The 15,908-nt window shown below is 54.5% G+C and overlaps 1 protein-coding gene across 1 annotated transcript in view; it reads left to right on the plus strand.

The window, feature by feature from the left end:
• The first annotated feature begins 2,994 nt into the window (after positions 1-2,994).
• Positions 2,995-15,908, plus strand: part of ELL (elongation factor for RNA polymerase II) — a 76,015-nt gene continuing 63,101 nt past the window's right edge. The window contains exon 1 of the mRNA XM_057709609.1: positions 2,995-3,147. Coding sequence (XP_057565592.1) covers positions 3,013-3,147 — 135 coding nt within the window. The 5' untranslated portion in view covers positions 2,995-3,012. The remainder of the gene's footprint in view (positions 3,148-15,908) is intronic.

Consider the following 15,908-nt stretch of genomic DNA (forward strand, 5'->3'; position numbering starts at 1 on the left):
CCACAGTATTCACCCCAAAAGGCAGTCATGGGTGCCACTGAGCATAGGGCGTGGTGCATTTTAAGCACTCAACATGGGGTGACTGTTATTAGTACTGTTGTCTGTTTCTCAGATGAATCCACTTATGCTCAGGGAGGGGAAGTGCCTTTCCCAATGTCACACAGCCTGCTGGTCAGGACTCACAGCTGGCTCTTCCCATGTTCTACTCTATTCCGCAGTCTGGCTGTCTCTCCCTTACCCATCCTCTAACTTTAGATCTCCTGCTCCCCAGCTACCCTTCCTGCCCTTCTGTGGCCCTTCTAGGGGCAGTGCAGCCCTGGCCTGCTCCAATATTTACCTGGCTCACCCTCTGGATAAACAGTTGCACACAGCAGTGGACAGACGGGTCAGCGTGTCTGAGCAAGTGCCAGCATCTTGGTAGTAGGATGGACTGATCCCAGGTGAAGGGTAGAGGATCCCAGAGCTTTGGCCCTGAGCTCAGACAGGCTGGAGTTGGAATCTCTGCATCAGTATGTGAGACCTTCCAGACTCTCTGAGCCTTGCCCTCCTCATCCCTGAAATGGCCTGACAGCTGTGTTGTGAGGATTAAATGAGATCATTTATTAATTCAACACCTATTTCCTGAGCACCTACTCTGTGCTAGGCCCTGTGCTGGGGGTGTTCAATGAGGAAATATAGAAAGGGACCCAGGTACCAGAGGCAGGATGAAGGGTAATCAGGAGGGCTCTGGAGCAAAAAGATCCAAGTTCAAAGTTCCAAGCAGCCCATTCACTGGCAGGGTGAATACCATCATATGCTGCTTCACCCCTCTGAGCCTCAGTTTCTCCATCTGTAAATGGAGATATTAATGACAGGTGTGGGAAAAGCTTGCAAGGAATCTAGCATTGCCTTTAAGGTCAGCAGTTCATGATCAGGGGGTCAATATATGATAGTGCCAGCTTGGCAGTGGTGGGCAGAACTAATGAGATCCCCTGGGTAGAAACATACATCTTCACCATCCTCTCTTGCCTGAAAATCTTCATCCTATGACCACCGTCTGTAAATTAGACTCAAGCGAAAAAGAAAACAACTCAACTTTTCACAGGTCAGAAGACCCAGGAGTCCAGGAGGAGCTTTCCTGGGCAAGCCAGAGCTGGTCTCAACTTTAGGGTCCCCACCCGTAAAACAAGAAATTGATAAAATGGCGCAGTTCCTGTGAAAAACAGTTCGGCACATCTTCAAAAGCTTAAACATAGAATTACATAGAGGACTTCCCTGGTGGCGCAGTGGTTAAGAATCTGCCTGCCACTGCAGGAGACATGGGTTCGAGCCCTGGTCCGGGAAGATCCCACATGAGCAGTTAAGCCAGTGTGCCACAACTACTGAGCCTGTGAGCTTAGATCCCATGCCACACACCAAGAGAAGCCACTGCAAAGAGAAGCCCGCGCGCCACATCAAAGAGTAGCCCCCATTTGCTGGGACTAAAGAAAGCCCGTGTGCAGTAACAAAGACCCAATGCAGCCAATAAATAAAAATAAAATAAATAAATAAATTTATTAAAAAAAAAAACAATTGCCATATGACCTAGCAATTTCATTCCCAGGTATAAACCCAAGAGAAGGGAAAACATCTGTCCATGCAAAACCATGTACATGAATGTTCACAGCAGCACTATTCATAATGATGAAAAAGGGGAAACAGCCAAAATGTCCAGCAATAGATGAATGGATAAACAAAATGTGGTTTATCCACACAATGGAATATTATTCAGTCATAAAAAGGAATGAAGCATTGAGAGATTTAATAAGAGCGTGGACTAACCTTGAAAACATCATGCTGAGGGAAAGAAGCCAGTCACATAAGGTCACATATTGTATGATACCATTAATATGAAATGTCCAATAAAAGCAAATCCATAAAGTAGATACTGGTTACTATGGTCTGGGAAGGGGGGATGAGGAGTGACCTGCTTAGTGGTTATAGGGTGATGAAAATGTTCTGGAATTAGATAGTGGTAGTGACTGTGACTGTACTAAGGATTGTACACTTTAGGTTATTTTTATGATACATGAAATTTTTTTTAATGGGAGAGCTGGACAACCACAATCTCTCAGGGCCTGTGCGGATGTAGGATTTTAGTCTGTTAAATGTCTACTCTTGGGACTTACCTGGTGGTGCAGTGGTTAAGACTCCATGCTCCCAATGCAGGGCGCGGGTTTGATCCCTGGTCAGGGAACTGGATCCCACATGCATGCCTGCAACTAAAAGTTCGCATGCTGCAACTAAGACCCAGCACAATCAAATAAATGTTTAAAAAAACCAAACCAAAACAAACAAACAAAAAACCTAGCTTTAAAAAAAAAAGTTTACTCTTACCAAATGCAAAGTTTACCAGCCCCGATAATGCCCAAACAGCCCCGGGCCCACCTGAGGGAAGCCCCACCAGCCCAACCCAGCGTCCAATGCGCGCTCGGTTTGCAAAGTCACGCCCACCCACCCAGCAAGCCGCTGGTTCCGCCCCCCCACGTGTTTTGCGCCGGTCCCGCCTCCTCCACGCCCTTGGTGCGGCTCTCAGCAGAAGCCAAAGACGGAAGACTTGGAGAGAGCTCATAAATAATACATCACGTCAGCGGCTGGTGGGGCGGGGCTTCGACGCGCCTGGCTGAGTCAGAGTCATGAATAATACACATTGAGGCGGGGCCTGAAGGGGTGCGCGTGTCGGGGCGGAGTCCGGGCACGGAAGTGGGGCCTGAGAGGTGGGGCCATCCACGCCTTATGAATATGCAGGAAGTCGGGGCGGTGACTGTGGGCCTCACTAGGCCCGTAGGGCGGCGTGGCCAGTCGCATCTTATGAATAATACAGCACGTCGGCGGGCGGTGCGGCGGTGATTGCGGTCCTGGACCCGGAGGGGGCGTGGCCAGTCGCGTCTCATGAATAATGCAGCACGTCAGCGGGCGGCGGGGTGGGGCGGGGCCGGCGCGCTGCCGGCCCAGGAGCCGGGAAGGGGGGGGCGGGGGAGCGATGGTCGCAAGATGGCGGCGCTGAAGGAGGCTCGGAGCTACGGGCTGTCGTGCGGGCGAGTGAGCGACGGCAGCAAGGTGTCCGTGTTCCACGTGAAGCTCACCGACAGTGCCCTGAGGGCCTTCGAGAGCTACCGCGCCAGCCAGGTGAGCGGCACGGGGCTCGGCGCGGCCGTCGGGGACGTCGGGGCGCGGGTCGGCCTCGCGCGCCCTTCTCCTCGGCGTCCTGGCCTGGGGGCGCGGGGTCCGGCGTCCGAGGTGCTGCTCGCGGGTTTCCGGGCCGGCGGGGCGCGAGGTGGGCTCCTGTCCGGCTCCGAGCGCGGGGAACCTCGGCGCGGGGAGGCGACCCTGGCGGACGGCCCAGGGCGGCCGAGGGGCCCGAACTCGCGCGTCTGGTCCTGGGGGCGTCTGTGTCGGCACCTGGAGGCGTCCGGGGCCTTTCACCGGGCACCTGGGCAGGAACTGGTTTTTTTCACCTGATCGGGGGAGGGGGTGGAGGCAGCGCCGTCTGAGCACGGGAGGTGGGGGTTTGGGGTTTCTCTGGCTCCTTGGCAGGGTGGGGAGCAGCTTTTCCGTCTAGGGCACTGGCAGGGTGGGTCAGTGGGGCACCGCTGTCGGGACACCTGTGAGGTCCTGTTCCCGTTTGTGCGGGGAGGTTGTGTCTACACTTGGGGGCCGACTCTGACGCTTTCCACTGAGGCCCCTGGAGTCGGGTTCACTCTTGGTTCTTGAGAAGGGGAGTTTGGGCAGAACCTGGCAGCTCGTCCCCAACTCCCCAGGTGACCCTGAATCACTAGACACCTTTAGAAAGTGGGAGTGTTTTGGGGGGGGGGCGGAATTGCTGGCATGGTGCCTTTCCCAGGATGGGAGCCTGTGGTGGGCACCTGGGAAGGAGCTCTGGCCATCGCACCTGGCCACTGACTCTCAGCCTTCTCAGGGACTGATTTGGGCCCATCTGGGGAAGTTCGAGGCGTTTCAGTTCTGTCACCTGGCCCGGGGGTGGGGTGGGGGGTGGGGAGAGGCCTCTGTGTACCTTCTTTCAGGCCTGACTTTGGGGCACATCTGGGCCCGTGGTCAGAAACTGCTTCTTCCCATTTCCGTTTGTGTCATGGCGCCCTCCTCCTGTGTTGGGACAGAAGTTGCAGGTGCCCGGTGGTCAGGTCCTGAGGGGAAGTGGTTTGGGAGCCCTTTTCCTCCCTGCCTTGAAAGTGGGGGCTTCACAGTCAGTGGCTAGGGGGAGGGGTCTGGTGTCACTTTCAGGGAGGCCCCGCCCTGTGTGTGTGTGTGTGTGTGTGTGTGTATGTGTGTGTGTGTGTGTGTACACTGGGGATGAGGGGGGCCTCGGGCGGGTGAGGAGAGAGACTAACTAGGAAGGAATGTGGCTTTCTTCCTGCTCTGGGCTTGTTCGGCACCATTAGCTAAGCTGGGAATTTCTTTCCCTGTTTTGTTCCCAGTGCCCACCCTTCCCGCGCTTCTTCCCGCTTTTTGGGGCAATTTCCTTCCTGTCCTCGTGTCTCAGTTTCTCCTTCATAGAACCAGGACTTCATCTTTTTTGGAAGAGCGAGTTCTCACATTGTCAAAAGGGATTCCGCAAGGTGAGGCTGGGGTGCCACGGCAGGTGAGGAGGAGGGGGCACGGTGGCCAGCTTGAGCCTCCCTTCCTTGTGGAGTTCCAGCCCGGAGTCTTTTTCCATGGGCAATTCTGACTTGCTCTGCTGGAAGGCGGGCTTTCCTAGAAACAGCTGGGGAAGAGCCCATGCGTCATGTAAATAAGGTGGACTTGGTACCTGGTCACTGCGAGTTAGGAGCCCCGCCTTCCCTGCCATGTTGCCCTCCCTTGATCTAGTCGCCCGGAAGGCCCGCCTGTGCGTCCACCTCATGCTGTCACGCTGCTATTTTTAATTTAGGGTGTTGGTTACATCCCCTAAGCTGGATCTTCCTCCTGTGAGGGTGAAGGTATAACTGCAGACTCAAGTTCATCCCACGCAGAGCCCAGCTGTGTACATCAGTGTTGATCAGCCGGAAGGGGCTCCCTGGAAGAGCTCCTTCTCCAAGCCATTCGTGTTACTTGGCTGGCTGGGCTAAATTTTGGGGGTGACTCAAACTTTCATTTTTCTCAGAGGCTGACTGGTGATTTAAGTTACCTGACAGTTTTGTGTTTAATCTTATCCGATGGGCGTCGTAGTGGACTGAGGTAAAAAGGAGGACAGCTTGGGCACACTCAGTGTTCTTGGGTGGTAGGCATGGGAAAGGTGACTTGAAGAACTTGTTTGTGTGACTGGAGAAGTGGTTATTGGTTATTAACAAAACCTCATGTGTGTGACTGTCAGCATGTAGACTTTTTTCTAGCGCTGTGGTTATATGGTTTGCCAGTGGCAACTTGTGGAGAGGGTTTTTACTTTTACTTTTTACACTTGCCCCTTGAATAACACAGGTTTGAACTGCCCGGGTCCACTTACGCGTGGATTTTTTTCACTAAACACATACCACAGTACTAGGGGACCCACAGTTGGTTGAACCTGCAGATGCAGAACTCAGGATGTGGAGGGCTGACTGTAAAGTTTATTCGGGATTTTCGACTGCTCGGGGGTCAGTGCCCCTAACCCCCATGTTGTTCCAAGGGTCAACTGTAATTGCAAAGAGGTTTTTACAGGCTCAGATGTGGCAGGGGACTGGAGAGGAGCTTCCTTCAGAACTTTCTCTGTGGCTCCCGGGAGCCTGTAATCCTAGCTGTTGGAGTAGCCCAAGTAGAAGTCCCTGACAGATGGATCTGGAGTCAGAGCTGCCTTTGTGCAGACCTAGTGACCAGCCTGGAACGTGGTGGAAGGTAAAGATGTAATAATACGTGCAGCTGCCACTGTCCAGACTTGGGCTTCATGCAGCCTCGAGTGAGTCCCACAGCGCTCCCATGGATCTCCGTTTTCACCCTCATGGGTTACTTCCGGGAGAGAAGAGAGGGGAAGCGTAAACACAGCCCGTCTTTCCAAGACAACATCATACGCCTTCCAGAGGAGTGGCCCTGATAGTGACTCTGGGGAAGTGACCTTCCCTGGGGCACCTCCCTCTACCACTTGGGTATTTCGTTGTTGGATTTGGTGGGCTCTGTTGCTGAGTGACCCGCTCCACTCCCAGATTAAAAATCCCTTGATGGAGAAGAGCATACTGTTGTTTTTTTAATTTATTTTATAATTTATTTTTGTTTATTGTTTATTTTGGCTGCGTTGGGTCTTCGTTGCTGCGCATAAGCTTCCTCTAGTTGTGAGTGGGGGCTACTCTTCGTTGCAACATGCGGATTTCTCAGTGTGGTGGCTTCTCTTGCTGCAGACCATGGGCTCTAGGCATGGGACTTCAGTAGTTGGAGCACACAGGCTCATTAGCTGCAGCATGTGGACCCTAGAACGCGTGGGCTTCAGTAGTTGTGGTGTGCTGGCTCAGTAGTTGTGGCGCACGGGCTAAATTGCTCCTTGACATGTGGGATTTTCCCGGACCAGGGATGGAACCCGTGTCCCCTGCACTGGCAGGCGGATTCTTAACCACTGCGCCACCAGGGAAGTCCCGAGGAGCATATTATTTTTCAGGAAAAAATTGAGGGCCCAGGGAGAGGCCCAAGCAACCTGGGAATTGGAGCCTCTCTGGGTTTGAATCTCTGAGTCTCAGCTCTACCTGCATGAGGCCTTGGGCCAGTGCCTGACCCCTCCCAGTCCGGATCCTCCTCCTCCTCAGAGTTGTGAGGAGCCCAGTGGCGGCTCTGAATCTTTCTCTTTAGGATTATGAGTGTCCCAGTACCCGAGCCCTCTCAGCGCCTAATCTTTCCTCTCTCAGTGTTGTGGGTGTCTCAATGCCCAACCCTCTCTAAGCTCTGGATTCTTCTTCTCTCGGGGCTGTGAGGGTCCCAGTACCTGACCCCTCCCAGCTGCAAATCCTTCTCTTTGGCCTCTGAGGGTCCCAGGCCCTGCCCTTTCTGCCCTCCCTTGTTGGGGCTGTTGGGATTCTGTTGGCTCTCACTACAGCCCTGACCTCTCCCGTGTTCTCAGCACTTGGTGCTGGTCCTCAGAGCTGGTTCCCACCTGGAGGTTTGAGCAGAGACTATGGGAGACAGGGAGTCTGGGCTCCTGCATCTTCCTGAATCTGATTGAGTGCCCGGTCTATACAGGGACGCTGCTCAGAGGCTGGACATTTACAGGTGACCAGAATAGGTCCCCAGTCTCTTGAGCTGGCATTCTAGAGGCAGGAGACAGAAAATGAACAGGGTGGCACAGAAGAAATTAGCATGAAGAGCTTGTCAGCAGTCAGTGTCAGGAAGGAAATAAAATGGGGTTACGTGAAAGGGCGCTGATGAAGCGAGGCGCTCCTAGGAGATGCCAGAGCTGAGGTCTGCCGGGCGAGGGGTCCCATGAGGGGAAGGGGTGGGGCTTCCAGCCGCAGCACATGCACAGGCCTTGAGACAGGAGGGCTGGGGAGGGTGTTTGGGTAGGGAGCGGGGCCCGGGTGAAGGTGTGGAGGCAGCTGCAGGGCTCTGTCCTGGGACGGCTGTAGGAAGAAGAGGTCTGCAGCAAATACTCTGTGACTGTTCTGGACCCACACTGGGGGCTGCTTGCCTGCTGCTGAGGGGCTAGCTGTGTGGGTGTCAGCCTGGGCACCAGTGACAGGAGGAGCCTTAATTTAGCCTCTGCTTCCCTCCCACAGTGAGGCCTCGGGAGATGGGTTCGTCTCCCCTTCCTGGGGGACCTCTCCACTCAGCCCTCAGCAGGTTTCTTCTTGCCAGCCGGGTCTGTTTTTCAGACGGGCTGTCTTTAGGAATAGCTAAATTCGCTGCCCCTCCTGGCCTCTGGCCAGGCCCCCGTAAGCCCTTTGTCCAGGCACGTGTCATCTTCTTGACAGTCTTGGCAGGAAGGCTAGCGTATTGTTCCCACTGTTCATTGTGGGCATTTGAGGCTCTGAGGGGCAGCGCTGCCTGCCTGAGGGCACTTGCACTGTCCTCGCTGGCCCAGGCTGCCTCTCGAGTTGGGAGGGAGTTTGAGCCACTGGGACACAGCTACGAAAGGGAGCCCCACCGTGGTCTCACGTCTTCGTGAAATGCCGGCATTCTGGGCTCCTGGGACTGCTGGTGCCAGGAGTGGCCCTGCAAATTCCTGAAGTTGCCAGCTTTGACTGCCGTACCCCCACCCCGAGAAAGCCTGCAGGTGATAACCAGTGCCTGTGGAACGTGCCCCGCATGCCAGCGCTGGCCTGAGATGTACATGTTACTACATCTTGTCCCCTGGCTGTCAGCCCTGTGTTGGGGAGCGGTTCCCATTTCTCAGGTGAGGAAACAGGTAAAGACTCTGGGAGGCCGAGTCACCAGAAGGAGTCTCCTAGCTGGAATGGGGCCAGGAACTGGGCATCCGGCTGGAATGCAGTGTGTGGCGTTGAGCTTTGTCCCCTCTGAAGGGTGGTGACCGGGTAGACTGGGCTGGCCCGTTGGTGTCAGGAGCATGACGTAGGGGTTCGGTGTGCCGGTGTGTTTCAGGGTGGGCACCCAGAGTTCTGGGTGGGGTGAGTCCCTCCCAGAAGGTGCACGTCTCATAGGTACTGAGGGAAGCGAGCTCCCTGGGGTGTGAAGTGAGTGCTGGTCATTTGTGCATGTGGCCTACAAGGCTGCGTGTAAGGGGCCAAGCCCTCCATCGGCTCCTGTGACCCTTGACAAGGCTTGTGGCAGCCGTTCGCCATGGTGATTGTGTGTAAACAGCGGCGGCTCTCAGAAACCCACCTCCTGTTGACTCATCGGCAAGGCCAGAGTTCATCACCCTTGAAGAAGTTCTGACATCACACCCGGATTGTGACATCTCTGTGGAGTCCTTGAAAAACAAGACTGCTTCTCGTGTTCTGTGCAGCTCTGGTCCCAGAGCAGACGCTGGTTTTGGGAAACGTGCTTCTTTGTGGCAGCAGCCCTGCTCCGTGTGCCTGGTTAGCAGTCCATCCCATGCCTTTGGGTTTTGCCTCCCCTGGGTCCTGCGTTTGTAGGGCCTCGCTCCCTGCTCTCTGCCTTTCTGACTTTCTCCTTGGTCTGTCATTTGCGTGGCTCGGAGTTGTCTGAGATCTCATCTCTAGCGATATGTGGCCACTCTGTGGTCACCCAGAGCCCAAAGGGATGCTTTCTAAAACAATCCCTCCAAACAGTCTTTGACCTGTAGTGCAGTAAGTGACACAGACAGCCACGATGTGCAGTTTTGGTCACTTTGCTTTTTAATAAGTAAGCTGGTGTCCAAGTAAACCATCCAGGGGGAGACCTCCTGTCCCCACACTAAGTGGCTGCACTGGAGTCTGATGCTAATTATATCCTCCTAGCTGGGTCCCTCCCTGGCCACGTTGAGATGTGGCTCCTGGCTGAGTCACCAGGTCAGAGGGGTGCCTTGGTGACTCGCCACATCCCCTCCAGAGGGAAGGGGGCCTTGCATGTTTGTGGGGTCACTGAACTCCTGTTTAAAAGCGACACATGTCAGAAGTTTATTTCTTTTTACCACAAAAGCAGTATAGCTCAGCAAAGAACACTAGTGATTGCCTGTTCCCGTGGGCTGTTGTTGCCACCTTGACGTCTTCCTCTGTCTTGCATCCAGGCACCAACTTATCACAGTGGTGTCCTCATATAATCTTAGGTCACGATTCTTCCCCAACACCGTATAAGCTGTGTTTTTTATCACAGTGCTAACCTTTGCTTTTTAGTGGCTGCATTTTCCACGCAGTGCGGACTCTTAAGAGGTCAATGTTCCTCCAGCATCACAGTGATGCTGGGGATTCCCGGGTGCCTGAGCCTAGTCTGCTCTCCTGTGCTGAGGGCTGTGCAGAGATGCTGAATTGCAGTGAGGGGCGCCCCGGCCTACCTGTGCAGTTGTGAGTGGAGCTGGAGGTTGCAGGTGCTGAGCAGTACAACTATTGTACGTTGAACTCGAGGCCCGGGAGGGATATGGTCTGGCCTGGAGGTGCGGAGGCTGCGGGGTGGAGACTTTGATGGCCCGAGCTAGGGTCCACTGGGGTTGGGCAAGGGGACAGATGGGGAAGTATTTGGACTGCCACCTGTACCTGGTTGGGGGAGGTGGACATTTCTAACGTTTCCGGATTCTGGCCATAGGGCGGAAATGTCTTTGTGCACTCGGCTTGTTATCACACCTGAGCTGGGTTTGTGAGAGTCAGGTTTTGCAGGGCTTGAAGAGATGCTGATGGTCGCCTCTGGAGTGACTCTTGGCTGGAGGAAAGGTGACTGTGGCGGGTATGGAGGTCTGTGGTGGGTGAACCACACCGTCATCATCGTCACCCACGCGGGGCGAGGCGGAAGGCGTGCACGTGTGGCCGTGGGGATGCTTCTCCAGGGCCCTTGTCTTTCTGATTTGCTGCCTTTGTCTCAGGGTGTGGACGTCCTGAGGTTCTTGCAAGTGTCCTAACGAGTGCAATTTGAAGGTGGTTTGAACGGATGTGGCGGCTCTGGAAGCCAGCAGCCTTTCTTTGCCTGCTTCTTGGATTGCTCAGGGGCAGTTGGATGGCAGGTTTCCTTTATTGTGCTGCTGTTGACCAGTTTCTGGACAGTGGGTGTTCTGGCTGCTGGGGGAGCTAAGGCTGGGCTTGGACGAAGGGACTGCATCCTGAGACAGCATTTGGGGGTCACTGTTACCCGGAGTCAGCCTCTTGGGCAGGTGAGCAAGTGGGCTATGCCATTCAAGCGCAGAGAACATTGGGTAAAGGGCCTGAGGGCTGCTTACCACTGGCCAGGGTTCCCTGGCACACTCCATAGCAGGCGGTCCGGGAGGAGTTCAGCCTGCCTTGGACTGCTCTGCTTTTGAGAAATTAATGAGCCGCCAATGATCGAGAGCTGTGATTAATGCTCCACGTCCCTGCTCTGTCGTCGGCGTTCTCCTGGTAGACCTTCAGAAAGGGAGACTGAAGCTCGGCACAGGGATGCCTTTCCTGAGTATGTGCCCTCCCAGCCACCCCAGTTCCTAACCCAGGCCTGTCGGGAGGGTGTCAGCTCCTCACTGTTTGCCTTGCTGCCCATGTGTCCATCTTAGATACTCAGGGAGGGTGTCCTAACAAGGAGGTGCCTCCCTCGAAGGATGCTGCACCTTGGGGTCAGGGAGCCTGGCTCCAGCCAGCTCCTGCTGACAGCCTGGGGGCCCCGGGCTGCTGGCTCCCTTCCAAGCCTCGGGTTCCCCGGTGGAAGCAAGACCTGCAGTTGTAGTGGCCTGGTAGATGCTGGCCACTCCTGCCCCGCCCTGCCGCCCCCCCCCCCCCAACCACGTGCGCGGGTGCGCATTCTGTAAACACCTGAGAAAGTAAAGTCCTCCAGAATTAAAAATATCCATTTCTTTGCCTCTAGTGTCGAGGATTTCTTTGTAAAATAAAGAATGGCTAGATTAAATGGATTTCCTCAGTCTTTTTTAGCTACTTTCCTGCCTGGAAGACCACCACACTGTGTCAGAGGGAGCTGGGCCCTCTTGTGCATCCCATCCCCCTTCTTGACCCCTCCAGCAGCCTCAGTGGGCAGTGATGGTGGAGCAGGCAGGGAGCAGGGGCCAGATGGAGCGGAGGAGGGACAGGAGGTCATGGCCGGGTTTCTGGAGACATGTCCGGCTGGGCCTGAGGGTGACTGCTGAGCCTGCTGGGCTGGCGGCTGCTGTTGGCAGAGTGTGAGGAATCAGGCCCAGAGCCTAGGGTGTGGTGGCTGCATCTTTGCCTTCAGGTTGTGCTCGAACTTGTGGGTGTTGGGGAGTCACACGGGGTCAGCCTTGAGGGGCCAAACCCCTCCTCCATTTGAGAATGCTGTTCCCCAGGTATGTGAAGCATGGGGTTCTGCCCCTTCCATCATCCAACTTGGCTGAGTGTGGCCCTGGCAAAGGTGTGTAAAAACCAGGTAACAAGGGGCCACCACTGTCCGCCCCTGCCCTTTCCTGGGCCCCTTGGCTTCTTTCTTGCAGGAGAGGCAGGACATGGGCATGAGGGGCCTGGGGAGTCCCTGGCCTACCTCTCTCCCCACCTGGATGTGTGCCCGTGGCCTCCATGTCCTGTTTTATTAGACTGACTGACTTTGGCCTCTTCCTGTGGCCCCTGCATCCCTGTGGGGGAGACCAACCAAGGGCATGGTGACGATGGCTGTGGGAGGGAGAAATGCAGTGGTGATGATGGGCAGGAGGTGCCCTCGGGAAGCTGGGCAAGTGAAACCACCTGGAAAAGGCCGAGAATGTCAGTGTGAGATCTGAGAGAGCTGCTGAAACAGGGAGGCGGGAGGGAGGCTGGGAGTGGTGGGGCAGCGGGAGGAGGTGGGGGTAAGGGGTGCCTGAGCCGGAAGTTGGGGTTAATTTCATCATCCAGGGAATCCCTGACTGAGTGGCTGTGGCTGCTCTGCTTTGTGTGGGTGTAGACAGCTGCAGCCCCTTCCCCGGGCTCCCTGTGGAAGGCTTGACCCCATGGCTGACTTCACTCTACATGTGAACATTTTCCCTTGGGGGCTTCCTCCTGTGACAGGCAGGACTGGGGGTGGGGTTATCGTCAGGGAGGCCTTGGGACTGCTAAGACCAGTCAACCCTAGTCTTTACCTGGGATCTCTCAGAGGCTTTTTTAAAAAACATTGTTTTATTATTTTTATTTTTTATCTTTTTTTGAAAATTTAATTAATTTTGGCTGCGTTGGGTTTTTGTTGCTGGGTGTGGGCTTTCTCTATTTGCGGCGAGCGGGGGCTACCCTTCGTTGCAGTGCTCTGGCTTCTCAGTGTGGTGGCTTCTCTTGTTGTGGAGCGCGGGTTCCATGTGTGCGGGCTTTAGTTGTTGTGGCACGTGGGCTCAGTAGTTGTGGCGCGCAGGCTCAGTAGCTGTGGTGCATGGGCTTAGTTGCTCTGTGGCATGTGGGATCTTCCTGGACCAGGGATCGAATCAGTATCTCCTGCATTGGCAGGAGGATTCTTAACCACTGCGCCAGCAGGGAAGTTCCTGTTATTTTTATCTTTAATTGTAAAATTCACATAGCATACATTTGCCATCTTAACCATTGTTAAGCGCACAGTTCAGTGGCATTAAGTACATTCACATTGCTGTGCAGCCATCACCACCATCCATCTCCACAACTTGTTTGTATCTTCCCAAACTGAAACCCTGTCTCCATTAAACACTAACTGCTCATTCCCCTCCTACAGCCTCTGGCAACCACAGTTCTATTTACTGTCTCTATGAATTTGATGGCTCTAGGACCTCTTAAAAGCGGAATCAAAAAAAAATAGAAATGAAATCATACAGTATTTGTATAATCATACACTTAGTGTAATGTCCTCAAGGTATGTCCGTGGTGTAGCATGTGTCAGTGTTTTCTTCCTTTTTAGGGCAGAATAACATTCCATCGTTTTGATCTACCACTTTTTGCTTACCCATTCATCTGTCGATGGACACTTGGGTTGTTTCCACCTCTTGGCGCTGTGAATGGTGCTGCTGTGGGCGTGGGTAGTTACTGGAGCCCCTGCTTGCAGTTCTTTGGGGTATACACGTAGAAGTGGGGTTGCGGGGTGATATGGGTCGTATTCTATGTTGAGCTTCTTGAGAAACCACCATACTGTTTTCTGTAGCAGCTGCACCATTTTACATTCCCACCAACAGTGCACAAGGGTTCCAATTTAACGTCCTCACCAACACTTGTTATTTTCTTTTTCTTTTTTTTAAAAATATTTATCTATCTATCTTTATAGCTGTCTATCTATTTATTTATTTAGGCTGTGCTGGGTCTTAGTGGTGGCATGCGGGCTTCTTAGTTGTGGCATGCAAACTCTTAGTTGTGGCACACATGCGGGATCTAGTTCGCCGACCAGGGATTGAACCTGGGCCCCCTGCCTGGGGAGCATGGAGTCTTACCCACTGGACCACCAGGGAAGTCCCTCTCCTTTTTTTTTTTCGAAACATTTTATTTATTTATTTATTTGGTTACGTTGGGTCTTAGTTGAGGCAGGCAGGCTCCTTAGTTGTGGCGTGCAAACTTTTAGTTTCAGTATGCAGGTTCTAGTTCCCCAACCAGGGCTCGAACCCAGACCCCCCTGCATTGGGAGCTCAGGGTCTTAACCACTGTGCCACCAGGGAAGTCCCTCTCCCCTTTTGATAGTAACCATCCTGACAGGTGAGAAGTGTTCTTGGAGCCTTTAAAATGCACTAAGACACTTGTGACTCTCTGGCTAGAGTTATAGTCTGAAGGGTCTCTGGCACTTGCTGGACCATTGATAGGCTCAAGAGTTCCCTGGTTGAAGTTGACAGAGAACCTGACCTCAGCAGAATGGAGGCATGTTGGCGCCCACACTTGATGGGGGTTGGGCTGGCTTCAGGTCCTGCCTGAGGGAAGATTTTGAGCAGGGTTACCTGGGAGCAGATGACAGGAAGGGCAGGGAGAGCAGGTATGGCCCTGTCCTGAATGAGAAGCTGTGGTCACGTGGACATGACAGTGACAAGGGGAGGATAACAGTTGTGAGTAGAGATGGCAGTGATGGCGCAGGAGCCTGGGCCCAGTCAGGACCCGGGTCTCTAAGTTGGGTGAGTTATTTAGTGAGTACCTTGGGTGGTCTAGAGAACCTGTGGGGAGGGGGCAGGCAGTGGAGGCTGAGGGCCAGGGAAGAGTGGGGGAGTGTGTGTGACCCGGGGTCAGCCCAGATAGCTCAGCTCTCTGTCTCCCTCACCACTTCCTGCCCTCCCAGAGACAAGGCTTCTGTGCTCCCCACTGCCCCTAAAACCAGAGGCCCCAAGGTCATGTGACAGGGAGGGGCTGGGCGCCTCCCTGCAGACACCTGAGGCTGCTGGGCCCTTCCCAGGTCACAAGCTCGAATGGGGCAGGATCTACTCTACTTTTGTGAGTTTAGCAGTTTGTGTCCCATGTTGAACCATAAGGGGACTGTTTAAGAAAACAGGTCACTTCCCACCCGGGGCTTTCTTCCGGGTAGGAAGCGACCTGGAGACCCCAAGGGTCAGGCACTGCCCTTTGTGGGGCACTGGGCAGGTGCAGGCTGAGCCTCAGCCTTCAGGATCTCCAGTACCCTTGTCCTCGCTCCTGCCCTTGACCTGGCCTTCAGGGCCTGTGTGAAGGTGCGTGAGAGGGGAGGAGGAGCAGTGTTTTTTTCTGCACCCTGTGGGCAAATGCAGCCCGCTTGCCCTCGGAGGGGACTCCAGCAGGGGGAGTTGGGCTCCCTGTCTGGTCATGCTTCTGCCTCTCCCCCTCTCGCACAGTGTGTGTGTGTGCACGTGTGCGCCCTGGCCCCCATGCTTTCGGTTCCCTCAGTCCAGGGGAGGCTGATCTGAGGGGGCCCAAGGGTCCTGGTTGGGGTGATCACTCTGTCATCCTGCCCTTCCTGGTGAGGGTGCCTCTAGGACCCAGGGGGCTTAGGGTGCCCTTGCCTTCCCCCACTGCCCTGAAGAGGGTAAGTGGACCAGGAGGTTCCTCCCTCCCTCCCTCCCTCCCTCCCTCCCTCCCTTCCTTCCTTCCTTCCTTCCTTCCTTCCTTCCTTCCTTCCTTCCTTCCTTCCTTCCTTTCCTCTCTTTCCTCTCTTTCTCTCTTTCTCTGAGTTAGGCCTTCTGTTGCTGCGCATGGGCTTCCTCTAGTTGTGGTGAGCTGGGGCTGCTCTTTGTTGTGGTGCGCGGCCCTCTCACTGCGGTGTCTTCTCTTGTGGAGCACAGGGTCTAGGTGCGTGGGCTTCAGTAGGTGTGGCACATAGGCTCAATAGTTGTGGCTCTTGGGCTCTAGAGCACAGGCTCAGTAGTTGTGGCACATGGGCTTAGTTGCTCCCCAGCATGTGGGATCTTCCCGGACCAGGGCTTGATCCTGTGTCCCCTGCATTGGCAGGTGGATTCTTAACCACCGCACCACCAGGGAAGTCCCTGCTTTTTCCTTTTTAAAATTTATTTATTAATTTACTTATCGATG

This window comes from Hippopotamus amphibius, chromosome 15 (assembly GCF_030028045.1).
Source record: "Hippopotamus amphibius kiboko isolate mHipAmp2 chromosome 15, mHipAmp2.hap2, whole genome shotgun sequence".
In the NCBI taxonomy this organism is placed as follows: Eukaryota; Metazoa; Chordata; class Mammalia; order Artiodactyla; family Hippopotamidae; genus Hippopotamus; species Hippopotamus amphibius.